Genomic DNA, 15,277 nt, shown 5'->3' on the forward strand with positions numbered 1-15,277 from the left:
ATGTATGGTGCATTGGTTAAAGCTACAGCCTTAACATCCTAAGGTTGTGGGTTAAAACCTATATTGCTCCCTGTGATCCTGGGCAAGTCACAATCCCCGCAGGTACATTAGATAGATTATGAGCCTGCTGGGACAGAGAGGAAAAATTGCTCGAGTATCTGAAAAATTAATGTAAACCATTTGGAGCTCCCCTGGAAGAATGGTATAGAAAACTGAATGAATGAATTTTACATATTTCTTCCACTTACTCACTAGTGAATGGAGTTGCTCAGCTTTATCCCAAGGGAAAAGGTTTGCAAACTCTCCAATACTGCCCATAAAAAGCTGATAAGAAGAAAGCTAGCACAATTTCTGGAAAAAAACTATTTTTCAAAAGATTCTAATATCTAACTTTCTCTTCCCAGTTGCACTAAGGAAAGAAGTCTTGGGACTTTTGGCCCTTTTGACGGTGGATTCAACCACCGATGAATGGTGAAGCAGCAGTTGCTCCATTAATCAGGGAGTCTTCTGTACTCAGTATATAGTCATCCTTAAGAGTGTTGTAAAGAAAGAATCTCCCACATTCGCATCTGTATGTCCTTTAGGATTTTGTCACAGTGTTTGGGGGGGGGGGGAGGTGAACAACTGGAGAATGTCCAGTGCTTCTGCCATGGGTTTTTCTCTAACTTAAATAAATGACTTCCGCTAATTCCTGCACAAAACTGAGAGAGGTTCTGAAAACAAGACATTGGAATCTTCTTCAGAGAATAGCTCTGGTTCATAATCCAAAGCATGCTCAGAGGCAGCTCCTGAAAAATAAAGAAGTCTGAGCCTCTACCTCAAAGATTTTCAACCCAGTCCTCAGGGTATACCTAGCTAGTTGGGTTTTTCAGGATATAAGAACTTAAGAGTTGCAATACCAAGACAAACCGAAGTTCCATCAAGCCCAGTATCTTGTTTCCATCAGTGGCCAATCCAGATCACAAGTACTTGGCAAGATTTCAAAGGAATAAAACAGATTGAATTCAATGGAGATATCCTGAAAACCCTGACTCGCTGGGTGTGCCACAAGGACTGGGTTGAAAGAATCTACTGTATCTGTCTCATCCTAATGACATGGGTGCCAAGCCTTGGACAAGGGCATTGAGACCCTAACAAATTAATAAAGCTTGATTTGGGCGAGGGCTTTGAGATACTAACTAATTAGTAAAGCTTCCTTCCACGATGGAAATGAGACAATGTTGTGGCAAATACTGACCCTGAGACCCTTAATTTTCACTCAGTGCATGAGTCTCAAGAACTGGTTGTATTTCTTTCTCCCCCCTCCCCCCCACTGGCCAAGACTAACAATAACCTATTCAAATGGTGTCTATTGATACTTGATGTTGAAAGTTAACAATGCATACACAATGCTGCCATATTCCCAGCAACCTACACAGCTCCAGGACTTATGGAAACAAACACTTACAATGATCATACCCTAGTCATTTCAGCCACCAATTATAGGTATCCATGAGAAAAAAAGTCCTGTTGCATTAGGTATGCTTCTTATACCTAATGAAGGATTTTCTCTGGATCTTATCTAGAAAAATAGCCACAACAAAATCAAATCCAAAGACACCCCTGACCAAGAGCCCAAGGTCTTCAACAGAGGCCTACAATGTGCTGAGAGCAAAAAATAAACAAAACTTGAAAACATTTGAAAATCTAAGAAACTATTAGGAAAAAGTACCACACAACAGTAACAGGACTACATGAGAAAAACTTGCAATATCTAGAATAAAGAGGAGAGAAAATATCTTGCCTTGAGCTCTTATGATGAACGACTGATTGCTCTGTGAAAAGACAAAGAGGACATGATCCCATACAACAGTGACAGGTAGGAAGTGGAATACACACATAGCTGAGCAAATCAAAAGCTTCCAGTATTTGCTAGGCAGGGCTCCATCATTGACACTGCCCATGCTACGAGGGCATTCAATAATTAATCTCAGTAGGAAAGGCATGCGTTTTCAAAAACATTTTGCTTTATTTTTCAATATAGTCTCCCAGATAGCTCCATACACTTCATCCACTTTTCCTGCAATGTCTTTAACCCTTTTGAAACTAATTCTTCTGTTTGACTTTCAAATCAGGATGTCACAGCTTCCTTGATGGCTTCATCACTTGAAAAACACTGTTCAAAACTCTGAAAAGGAAATAATCCAAGGGAGCCAGGTCAGGACTGTAGGATGGATGGTTCAGCTGCTGAAACACACATTCTTGTGCATTGTTGTGAAGCAGAAGCACAACTGCTGTGAATTTTCTTCAACTTTTCTCCTTGATTGACTCCCACAAAACAATCATTGTGTTGGCGTAACTCTCCCCAGCTTTAGTTGACTTGTGTGGCATGAACTCCAGAAGCAAAAGTCTTTCATCATCCTATGACTTTACCTGCATATTTTTCTGTCTTGAAGGTTTTTTTGTTTTGTTTTGGGTTGTTTCTTTTTTTTTGGGGGGGGGGGGGATGACTTGCGCATCCACTGCATTGACTCCATTTTGGACTCAGGATCTCTGTGATAGAATCAAGTCTCATCTTCAGTCACCAAATAATGGAAAAAATTCATTTGGTCTTCACGGAGCATCTCCAAGTTCTCCTAACAGCACAGGAGAATCATGGCCTTCTGACAAGGCTTCAGCATTCTTGGAACCATCTTGCCCATCTTACACATGCCCAACTTTTCATGAATTCTGCTGAAATGACCATCTGACAAAATTAAAGCCTCGTCTTGCTTGCACGTGGACTCTCTACCCCACTTAAAACTGCTTGCTCCAAAATTTTATTTTGTAGGATGATGGGGCAGACTCAAAATAAGAACATAAGCAGTGCCTCTGCTGGGTCAGACCAGAGGTCCATCATGTCCTTTGGCTTTATCCCTTCTTTTGTGAGAAATTTTATCACTGAACTGTGCTCCAAATCTAGCAGTTTCTTACTTGATTTGCACGAGGACTCTCCTGACAGCCTGTCTCTTGGAATGTTAGACTCGCACTGCATGCATAATCTTGAGACATGTCACAACACAAACAAACTTGTTTCAACATGTCTGCTACTTTCTTTCATACACAGGTAGACAAATTATTGAATGCCCCACTGAAAAGAGTGTTTAAAAAAATATGATTTATAAAATTACCCTCCAAATGAGAAAGTACAGTTTTTTTTGTAAATGTTAGGAATCAAAGGAGCTCCTGAGAGATAATGTCAGTTGAAGTCCTACTTGCCCACAACTGCCACTGGTTTATGACGGTAATTATGATTTCTCCTTCTTCTCTTCAGCAATTGTGAAAGTGATGGGGCACTTAAATTGCAATCCATATTTTGCACCCAGACATGGATATATGCATACTATAGAAGGAATAAATTACACAGCACGTTGGGATCCCAACTGGATTAAAGCTGCTGTATAGATTTCAATTGTTAGAATACTGATGTATTGCAAGCTAAACATCACTACTATATATCCAGGAACAATGTAAAATTGCTTCCTAACCAAGTTAGTATGATTTATGGACAGTGTTTCATGCTGTTAAAGGTACAAGTTACTTACCTATACTATATACTGGCCAGATCTTCTTGCCACAGAGTTTCAATTACAAATTATTCACTAGAGGTTTAAAAAAATAAAGGCTCTAGTTTTAAAAGGATTCCCTTCATTCTATGTCTCTGGGTACAATATTTTCATGGGACAATACAGAATTCACTGCAGTACTTCACTACTGAAAATATGCCATACTAAACTATGAAAAATACTTTACCTTTGACCCAAGAAAAACTACTGAATCAGTTTGTGAAATTGCTTTACTTTTATTGACAACCCATTTACAAACTGCTGTGGTTGAACATTAGTTACAAAACAGCACAAAAACTGAAGAGCATTCATCTGAAGTGGAAATTTCTAGAGAAAGCAAATCTTGCATGACATTAAAGATTCTATTCCAATCTATACACACTCCTCCCCATGTTCCAGCCATCTATTCCTGGTTTTCCTCTTTCTTCTACAGCCTTAACTAACAGCCATACCACCATTATAGCCATAGAGATGATGAGGTATTTATCCAACATTGTCACCTGTGATGTAATTTAACTCCCATATCAGATACCAGTCAATCTACATTGTATTTACATTGGTATTCAAGAGTAATTGCTCTCTTCCCTGAAATAAATGTCTAACACTCCCTAGTATCCCATACAGCTTTGTCATCCTTTATTCACTGCTGAGTTTTCCTTCTTTTTATCTTTTTAAAGCATACTGGGATACAATACATAAATAGCAGGCCAAACTGCTGCTGCATCACTGATGCAAATGTGATTATTTTATCATACTCTGAAGAGTATATCTTTTATTTATACTAACTGAGACTTCAAATATTACTTCATATAAGAATCAAACAATGCTCTATTAAGATTTTTTTTTTAAACCTGAGTTCAGACACCATTACAATAACCAATTTTGGAAGTCTTCGTGTCTTTTTAATGTTCTGAATAAATTAAAGCTTCTTACTGCATTTTCTTCACACTGTAGACTAAAGTTGCACAGTTCTATTAACATGCATTCTGCATATCACAAACCAAACCCAACAGTTAGTTTTCCTTTATGTAGTTGCCTGCATCTGACATTTTAACAAATGATTATACAGTAAATGTATACAACGTTTACAATCATACATTAACTAGCAGCCACAGATTTTCTCTGGGTACTTGCCTCCATTAACTATTCTTTGGTCTGTTCCAGAGTTAGGACTAAAGTCAGATGTATGGGATCCAGTTCTTGAAGGTGTGGGTACTAATCCTGACTGGCCCATTCTTGGCGAATTCTGTCGTCCACTATGACTGTTCCATGATATAACATCTCGATTTCTCTGCCCAGGTGGAATGTATTTATTTTCTCTGAAAAGTAACAGATTTCTTTCATTATAACAAGCTACAGTACTTTAAAAGTGCAGAGGTTCTGCAATAAGTAAGTGTATCATTGAACTTACTAAATCAGTCTACCAACCCTATCTGTTTTATATATCTTTACAAAAGGAAATCCAATTCATACAACAGTCATTCCCTATTATACCACATGATAAAGCTTCAACTTTAAAGGATCTTCAGACCACCACCGAGTAGCATAACTTCAAGTGGTTTACATCCTCATTGATCCAGTTAAAACTAGTTTAATCATTTATTGGCCATTATATTGCTGGTTCAGCATGGCGGGGTACCCTGCTGGCCATTATTTTTCCAGTTCAGCAGGGCGGGGTACCCTGCTGGAGAACGTTTGTTTGAATTCTTGCTGACACTCCTCCTGAAGAAGCCTAGGTGGCAAAACTCAGAACTGGGTTGGGGAGTTGCTATGAGAGTTATATACGCATATTAACACGAGGTGGAGGATTCCTGTGGAGCCACATTGTACAACCACCATGGCTGGAATGAAAACGATAATAAGTGTCACTTAAATGCAGTAGAGATTGCAAGAGAGAGTTAAGGTACCAGCATTGGTGATTATAGTAAGATCGACAGATATAAGTACAGATGTACCAACTAAGGGACTCATAAGTGTTATGATGGTCCCGAAATGATCTTGCTGTGGCTCCAGTGCAGGAGATTGGGCACTGAACACTTATATAAAAATATAAGAACATTTTTCAATATTATTTTTATTCACTTATATTCATTTACACATTTGAAGAACAGAAGAATCATTTGTACAACAAAACAGATCAGTGATTTTTTTGTATTAATAGGTATAATTTATACACTGGAATTGAACGTTTTGAACTCCTGATAGTAAATAGTTATATAATATGCCAGCATAAAATGTTTTTGCACTAGATAATGAAGGCAAGTACAAATATATCTAGAAAAGGAAAAATTTAGGTCTTACCTGTTAATCTTCTTTTAGTCCTACCAGACCAGTCCAGAACTTTTGGGTTTATGTCCATCAATCAGCAGATGGAGACAGAAACCAGAGTTCAATGAACTCTGTCTTATAAAGAATCATGTAGCCTTAGATCTTCAGTATTTTGAAAGACAAATCAATGGAGACAAGGTAATTTTTCCTTTCAGTGGAGTTTAAAATTACCACAAAGGGGGCAATTCTCAAAAGGTCACCTATGGATAGGCACTGGGATGATGAGTGCTAAGCACAAATTCTATATCAGCAATTACACTGCATTCTATAATGGCAATTATGCACGCAAGTCCAAAGTTACATGCCAAACTTTAGATTCATTTCCTTATGAGTAAATCAGGGTTATAAATATATCAAAAAAGAGAGATGAAGCCAGAAAAGGACTTTGAATGCAACAAAAGACTGACTTCAATAGGAACTAGTCTATAAAGTGTGATCAATTAAATACAGTCAAACCTCAGTTTGCGAGTATTTTGCAAGACGAGCAAAACATTCTCGCAAAACTTGTCTCGCAAACTGAGTGTTGACTCGATTTGCGAGAACCCCCCCTCCCCGAGAATCGGCATCGCTTCTGCCCGCTCGCAAAGGCCCCCCCGCCCACTCGAACCGGCACCCCCGCCCGAACAACTTGAAACTTACCCCCCATCTGGCACGCAGCCCACAGGACGTGCCAGTGCCGCTGAAGAACTTCCTGCCTCTGCCGGGCCTTTAGCATGCATCTGCGAATGCTCAAGGCCTTCTAATTTTCCCTCTCGCCGAGATTCTCGGAGATCGATTGGCATATAAAGCTCTTTTATAGGCTTTTTGAATCACTGAAATCTGAGCTTCATGTCACTGGCTTGACATGACATGAAGCTCAGATTTCAGGAGAGGGGTTATCCCTGCTCAGTGATTCAAAAAGCCTATAAAAGAGCTTTATATGCCAATCGATCTTTATTATTGAACCCTGCTCCTAAACAAGATGAACAAGCACTGGTTTGTGTACTCCTATATTCTACTTTAGCGTTTCAGATTAAACATGTCATTAAACAACACTGGGGTATTATGCAGTTTCATCCGGAATTCCAAGACTTACCCAGATTTGCATTTTCCAAACAACAGAATTTGAAACAGCGTCTGGTACATTCACAGTTTTTTAGATATGATCCAATCACCAGGACACCAGGAGAACACAACCCTTGTGGGCATTGTAGCATGTTCGAATACAGTATTAAATTGAGACATATGCATTTAACCACTGTAAATGCGCATAAATTTGACTGTCCTGCTACAGATTGTAACTCTCAACAAGTTGTGTATATAATTCAATGCCCATGCAATCTCTATTAGGTTGGGTGTACCACCCACCCTATAAAAACCAGGATAGGAGAGCATATTAGTAGGATCAGATCCCGCGTGAAAGAAGCCCCCCTGGTTTTCCATTGGCTCGAGAAGCAACATGATTTGGCAGATCTGAAATATTCTATCTTAGACACAGTTGTTACGACCAGAGGAGGAAACATGGCACATACCTTATGGAAGAAAGAACAGAAGTGGATCTATCTTCTTAATACGTTACATCTGAAAGGACTTAATAATGAAATACAATGGGTCGCGTTTCTTTGACTACGTCTTAGTTTCACTCACTAATGCTCTGTATTTTACAATCGAGAGGTGATTTAACCATTGTTTTTGCAGTTTATCCTGCTTAAAGCCGTTTAGGCTTTGATCTCATACGTATCACGTCATTATGTTTTGACGTGCATAAGAAATTTCCTCCCCTGGCCATTGCTTTAAAATAAGAATCAGCTGACAGCATCTTTCTGGCAGTTGGAATCTTTCAGAATTAACATTTAGATCCAGCAGCGGTATATACTGAATTCATGCGTTTCCCTGTCAATGTTCTTTGACAAACAATTTAATTATAATATTGTAGTTATAGCGTGAGTAAGAATTATTACTCACATGTAACTTGGCAATCTTCATGCTTATAGATGTGACTGAACATCCAGAAGTTTAAAACATTACTACATTTACAGCACTAAGCTTTTAAAACACCTGGCATCGGGTCTCCTGAAGCAGAGACGTTGGGACCCCTTAAGCTAAACTCAAAAGGTAAGTGAACATTATTACATCTAACGAACATAGTGATGGCCGTTTTTTGTTAAAGAAGAGAAGATATCACTCTCAATATATTTGAAGAAATATAAGAACTCTAAATTTTACAAATTGTTCTCAGAGTCTTAAACTGATCATGGATTTATGAAGTTGCAATGACTGTGAACTCTTTTTAAGGAAGGTTTAGTAGCCTTCCCTTCAGAGTTTCATGTCTCTGAGCATTTTATATATTTAATTGATCACACTTTATAGACTAGTTCCTAATGAAGTAAGTCTTTTGTTGCATTCAAACTTTAGATTCAAGCATATATGATAGCTCAATGGCTGGTGTAAATGCTCGTACCTTTTAGGCGCATAAGTGATAGTATTCTATAACCCAAGAGCATATATATACTACACATGTCCCAACCTACCCATATCCATCTAAGACCAAATCCCCCTTGCAATTACATGTTATGGATTTTGCATGCACAATTTGCAGTATCCCAATTAGTGGTGTGTAACTGCTAATTAGTGCCAATTAGCACCAATTAACACCAATATGCAACTAATTATTAAAGTTACACAGAAAAATGGTCCTAATCTAAACCTTATGATACAACTTTGCATGCTAAGCGTAAAATTGTGCATGCAAGTTTATAGAATGAGAAGGTATATATTCTAAATATAAAGGCATATAGAACTTGTGGAACACTGCCACAGACCAAACAATTTGAAAAAGGAAAACATGTTGTTCGATATGAAGCAACCAGCAGAATCAGAAATAAAGAGCATCAATACACTGTCATAGTACCTCTGAACTGGTCTGCTAGAAATAAAGGAAATAAAATTAACTGGTAAGACCTAAATTCACCTTCCTTATTGACCTTATCAGACCAGTTCAAAATCTGTAGGATGTAACAAATCAGTAGGATGTAACAAAATCAGTACTTAAGGCGAGTGGGAGACAAAAAATCTCTGCCTGAATAACTAACTCACTCCAAACAAAGTTTCCATTCATGCTCCTACATCAAACTTATGCCTTACAAATGCACAAAGGAACAACCACATCACTGCCCTACAAATGTCTATATGTGTCATCACATAATTCCAACCCAAGAGATAGCTACCACTCAATGCATACTCATACCTATAGGATACTGTTTCCCTTTCAGCATATAGGTTGATATAATATCCTTTGAAGTTGCTTCACCTCTTCCTGAACCTCTGAAAAACAAATCAACAATCTGACTTCCTAAAATCATTGACGAACTCCAGGTACCAGAAAGCTCCCTATGGACATCTAACAAATGCAGCAGCAAACTCTTTGCTACACTTCTCTACAAAAAGAAGGGTGTTTGAGAACCTAATTCAAATGGAACACAGACTCTGCTTTAGGAAGAAAGGAGGAAAGCGTTCCGAGTGCAATTCCTGTTTTTGTAAAACATAGGAAGAGATTTCTGCATAATATATGGTCAAATCACATTATTATGAACATCTGCTAATATCCAGAATAACCGCCTCTGGCAGCATGGACGGCAGCCAGATGCCGTGGGAGTGAATCAATAATATGCTGGATATTTGCTAGAGGTATCTGGAGCCATGCAGACTGCAATGCATCCAACTGTTGCTAACAGGTGCTTGGTGGTAGATCCAGTCGTCAAACATGTCAATCAAGGTGGATCCAAAGTTCTCGATTGGGTTAAGATCTGAGAAATTCAGAGACCATGGAAGTAGCTGGAAGTCTTGGTCATGCTCTGTGAAACACTCATGAACAATTCTGGCGATATATGTTAAGTTGTATTGTCCTATTGAAAGATCCCATCGTCCATAGGAAAGGCTGTCAACGTGTACAGGTGTACTTGTCAGCATTGATGGAGAGATACCCATATAAGTTGAGTGCCTTCCAGAGGCATCAAGGGACCCAGACCATACCAAGAAAACATTCCCCAGACCATAATGCTGCCGCCACCAGCTTGTGTATGTCAAATAATGATTGCCGGGTGTTTGTCTTGGTGGTGTCACACCTGACATGCCAATGTCCATCTGTTTGAAAGAGCTCAAAACATGACTCAACAGAGAAAGCAACCCTCTACCAGTTGGTGCAAGTCCAATGTCGGTATTCCTGTGCAATTTGCAGCCTTTTTTTGCGAAGAACCCTCATGAGCATGGGTGCAGTCACCAGCCATCTGCTCTGGAGCTCCATTTACAATAGAGTTCACTGCACAGTCATTTTGAACACACATCTGGAAGCCCCCTGGTTCATTTGGATGGCAAATTGCTCCACAGTAATATGCCAATCGGCCTGCACCAACTGTGCAGCCGACATTCACCTCTCACATTATTGGCTTGTGCTGCCCCACAGCTACCACGTCAGGTCATCAAAAAGGTTCCACTCATGGTACACTTTAACCACAGCATCCCGTAAACAGTTCACAAACTCTGCCGTTTCCAAAATGCTGCCACCCATGGCCTGTAGCCAATGATCATGCCTTTTACAATGTCTGATAAATTGCATTTTTTTTCCCCATGACAGTCACGATTGCTATATTGACAACTTGTTGACATCTCACCTTATATACCCATGAAGTCTGCGTGCAACATGTGCACTAATTCACTGGCTGTGTGTCCTCAAAGTCTGAGGTAGCTAGTGGTCATAATTAGGTGGCTCAACTGTATAACTCATTCTCTGTGGTCAAGAGAGAGACAACAGGAATATGATCTTAGGAGAGTAAGCCAAAGTTACCTAGGTCAGTCTGAGGCTGCAATTGGGCTCATCCAGCCAGGGTAAAGGCACAATCTTTTCAAGCACTGAACCTTACACTGAAAAGGACAAAAACACATACTGTAACTGTTTTTCCAGAAACCACAACTGTAACAACATACCAAGACCTTTGGACCCGTGCTCTATTGACTAAAGCATGGGACATTGACATTGATCTTTGACACTATAAGGTCAATCAGCCTGCCCCACTTGTCTGTTATGAGTAAAAAGTCCACAGAAAACCAGTTCCTGTTCTCCTGCATCCAGAGAATATCTACTAAAAAAGTTCAGTTGGATGTTCTGCATTCAAGAAATGTGTGCAAATGAAAGCTAGCAAATGCCTTTTCACCATGTTAATAGCAGATTCACTTCCAGTGCCATGATAGCACAACTGGTGGCCCTGTTGTTGATGTAAGCCACAGTTGCTGTACTTCCTATACAAATTGGACAAAGTCTGAAGCAGTTGCTTAACTGCTTCAAATTCCAGACAGTTAATAGACTATTACTTTTTGGTCTAAAATCACATGCCCTGCCTTACCTGTTCCTGGCAATGTTCTCCCCAGTGAACAAATTTGCATCCAATTGTTGCAGTTTAATGGATCTCACTGCATCTGGGTAGGCAGATCCAATGTTTCAGCCAACATGATGTGACTTTCTTCAGAATGTGCTTTAAGGTCTTCAATTTGTCAAACCTGATTGGCTGCAGCCTGAGGTGTTGAAGCAGGAAAGTCCATTGGTCACAAATTTGAATTTTGACAGGAAAAAAATTGCCTCTGTTGTTACTACTGCTTGTGGGCTTGGAAGCTTACTCCTCAAAGACAAATGCATGTTTGAAGACACTTCATGCTGTTTCTCACCTGGGACACCCAAGGCAGATAACACTCAGCTCTGGGAGTGTTCCAAACATCAACTTACCAGAATGTTCCAACAAATCACACAAATAAAAAAGACCCCAAATCAAAGATCGGCAGGAAGAATGCTCACTCCCTCCTGCTGCCATCAAGCAACCCCATCCCCAGCAGTGGGAAGAATGCCCTACTGTATGCCGCCCTACTGTATGCCACCAAGCAACATTACCTGCCTCCCCAGCAGGAGGGATGCCCAATTCCTCCCACCACCGTCAAGCAACTCCCACCGCCCTCGGGCATCGGGAGGTATGCCCACTCCCTCCCACCGCCAAGCAACACCCCCTCAGCAGAGGGAGGGATGCCTACTCCCTTCCACTGCCAAGCAACACCCCCTCTCCAGCAACAGGTGGGATGCCCACTCCCTCCCACTGCCATCAAACAACTCCACTCCCACCCCCCAGGCAGAAGGAGGGGTGGCAACTCCCTCCCACCACTATCAAGCAACCCCCAGGAAGTGGGAGAGATGGCCAATCCCTCCTACTACAAAGCAACACCCCTCCCAGACACCCTCCAGAAGAGGGAGGGATGGCCACTGCCCACTGCCAAGCAACTGCCTTCCCACTGCCAGGCAACAACCTCCCTGACATCTTCCCAACCACCAATTAGCAGATGGCTCAGCAATAGACTCATGTGAGCAAAAACCCATGGAACCAGAAATTCATGGTCAGTGCCATCTATCCCAAATATCTACATATAGTCCCACACTTGATGAGCATCCTAGTCCAAAAGCTAATCAGAATGGAGTTTCACTAGTCTCTGGTGCGAGACAAAGACCAATTTAGGGTTGAATCTCATATCCAAATATCTCAGGTCCTGAGCAGAAATCAGTTTGCTTTAGTCAAGGAGGCTATCACCTAGCCCAGAGACTATAGAAGATACAGAACTCTGAATGACACTTCGCTCTCTTTCTGTGAGCTGGCTCAAATTAGCTAGTCATCTAAATAGGAGTGTACTGTGATTCTCCCGCAATAAAAAAAAGCTGCTTTACAACCATAACCTTGAAAGATGTTCTAGGAACCATTGCTTAACCAAAGAACATCATTTGAAACTAGAAGTGTTACCCCCAATTCGCAACTCTCAAGAATCTCTGATGAAGCAGCCACATTGGAATATTCAGACAAGCTTCCTCAAAGCCCAATGCTGTCAAGAACTGTCCAGGTCACAGACACAATCACTGATATCAGGGTGTCGATTCTGAAGTACACCAACCTTAAAGCACAATTTACCCCCTTGATATCTAGAATAGTTGACACATGCCCTCTGATCACAGAAATGCTTAGCAGGGAATTCTATAAATGGTGCCAAAACCTGGTCACTGAAACAAATCAGTGTTATGTGTTATTATATAAAGGGCATGAGGTGAGGAGTGGCAACAACACAGAGTAAAAACTGTTTTAAGTATATTAAAAGCAAGAAGCCGAGAAGAGAATCGGTTGGACCACTAGACGACCAAGAGATATAAGGAGCACTCTGGAAAGATAAGGCCATAGCTTTGGTCTTCACTGAGGAAGACATGGGGGAGTTACCGGACATTCTGATGAATCAGAGAAACTCATACAAATCTCAGTAACACTGCATGATGTAATGGGTCAATTTGACAAACTGAACACTAGCAAATCGCCTGGACCAGATGGTATACATCCCAGAGTACCAATAGAATTGAAGATTGAACTTGCAGAACTATTATTAGTAATTTTTCTTTAAAATCTAGCATAGTACCAGAAGACTGGAGGGTAGCAACGTGCCACCAATTTTTAAAAAGGGTTCCAGAGGTGATCCAGGAAATTACAGACTGGTGAATCTGACATCAGTGTCGGGCAAAATGGTAGAGACAATTATAAAGAACAAAATGACAGTACATATACGTAAATATAGATTAATGAGAGAAAGCCAACATGAATTTAGTCAACGGAAATCTTGCCTAACCAATCTACTGCATTTCTTTGAAGAGATGAATGAAGATGTGGATAAAGGTGAACCAGTTGATATTGTGAAATTGAAATTTCAAAAGGCATTTGATTAAGTACCTCATGAAAGACTTCTGAGGAAATTTAAAGTCATGGCATAGGAGGTAATGTCCTATTATGGATTAAGAACTGGGGGGGGGAAGATTCTCAAATGTTGGCCACTGTAATGATTTCAAAAAGGCAAACCATACTTAAAAAACCATGCATGCAAATGAAGTTCGTGAAGGGTCAATAAATTTGCCTGTGCTGATCTCTGGTGATAGCGAATAGCCTCTGCGTAAAATAATCCCTCAAATAATAGCAAGACCCCAAATCAAAGATCAGCAGGAAGGATATCTACTCCCTCCCACCACCGTCAAGCAACTCCACCTCCACCCAGCAGCAGGAGGTATGCCCACTCCCTCCCACCACCGTCAAGCAATCCACCGCCCCACCTCCAGAAGCAGAAGAGGCCTTAAGCAACCTGGGCCAGAGCCTTAGGTCCCTCCCTGTCGCATCCCTGGATGCATTGGGGAAAGGAAAGTCCACCATTTTGAAGAGGCAAGCCTGCGGGCCGGAGAGAATAGACATCCCTTCGGCTGGCTTTCGTAAACAAGAGGAGATAGGGGTCATCGGAGGCCTTGGGGGTCGGGGCTGTTTACTGGCGGCAGAAGTGGGCATCCCTCCTGCTGTCAGAGGGAGGTGTAGGGGGTAATGCTTGGTGGCAGGAATGAGTATCCTTCCTGCTGCCAGGGAGGTTGGTCAGGAGGCTGTTGCTTGGCAGCGGGAGGGAGTGGGCATCCTTACCACTGTCAAGAGGGGGGGGGAGAGGAGGTGGGGGGGGGATTTACTAGGCAGCAGCAAAATTGTCTGGCAGGTCTGAGCTGTCAAGCTTTTTTTCCTGTCAATGCCTGATTATCACTCAGGCACTGATCTGAAAATAAGGCAACGACAGCTCAGACCTGTCAGAAAATTTTGCTCGCAAATGTAGGACAGCTAAGTTAGGGAATCATCCAGCGATAATAGAGAATCGCTTGGAGTGCTCATTTAAATATTAATGACCTCACTGTAATACATTTACAGGGCAAAGTCGGAGGCTGCTATGAAGCTCAGAAAAGTCCATAGTAAGATGTTTTGATAATCTGTGAAAAATTGCAAGAGGACCTTGTGAGACTGGAAGACTGGGCGTCAAAATGGCAGATGACATTTAATGTGAGCAAGTGCGAAGTGATGCATTTGGGACAGAGGAACAGGCAGGTTCCCTAGAGTCCCACAGAGCTTGCTTCTCCCCCACAATTAAAAATGATAGTGAAGAAGGACACGGTACTACTCAAAAGGGTCCAGAGAAGAGCAACTAAGATGGTTAAGGGGCTGGAGGAATTGCTGTATAGCGAAAGATTTGAGAAATTCGGCCTCTTCTCCCTCTAACAGAGGAGATTGAGAGGGGACATGATTGAAACATTCAAGGTACTGAAGGGAATAGACTTGGTGGAAAAGGACAAGTTGTTCACTCTCTCCAAGGTAGGGAGAATGAGAGGGCACTCTCTAAAATTGAAAGAAGATAGATTCCGTACGGAAGTTCTTCACCCAGAGAGTGGTAGAAAACTGGAACGCTTTTCCGGAGTCTGTCATAGGGGAAAACACCTTCCAGGGATTCAAGACAAAGTTAGA

The 15,277-nt window shown here is 41.1% G+C and overlaps 1 protein-coding gene across 17 annotated transcripts in view; it reads right to left on the reverse strand.

The window, feature by feature from the left end:
• The window catches only part of ATXN2 (ataxin 2), a 735,162-nt gene that overhangs the window by 352,712 nt on the left and 367,173 nt on the right, over positions 1 to 15,277 (reverse strand). For all 17 annotated transcript variants that reach the window (XR_004540365.1, XM_033955181.1, XM_033955177.1 and 14 more), the window contains one exon: positions 4,719 to 4,903. Coding sequence is in view for 16 of the 17 variants with exons in the window: in XM_033955181.1 (XP_033811072.1) it covers positions 4,719 to 4,903 (185 nt within the window). In the remaining variant the exon portion in view is untranslated. The remainder of the gene's footprint in view (positions 1 to 4,718; positions 4,904 to 15,277) is intronic.

Source organism: Geotrypetes seraphini, chromosome 8 (genome assembly GCF_902459505.1).
Source record: "Geotrypetes seraphini chromosome 8, aGeoSer1.1, whole genome shotgun sequence".
NCBI classification, from domain to species: Eukaryota; Metazoa; Chordata; class Amphibia; order Gymnophiona; family Dermophiidae; genus Geotrypetes; species Geotrypetes seraphini.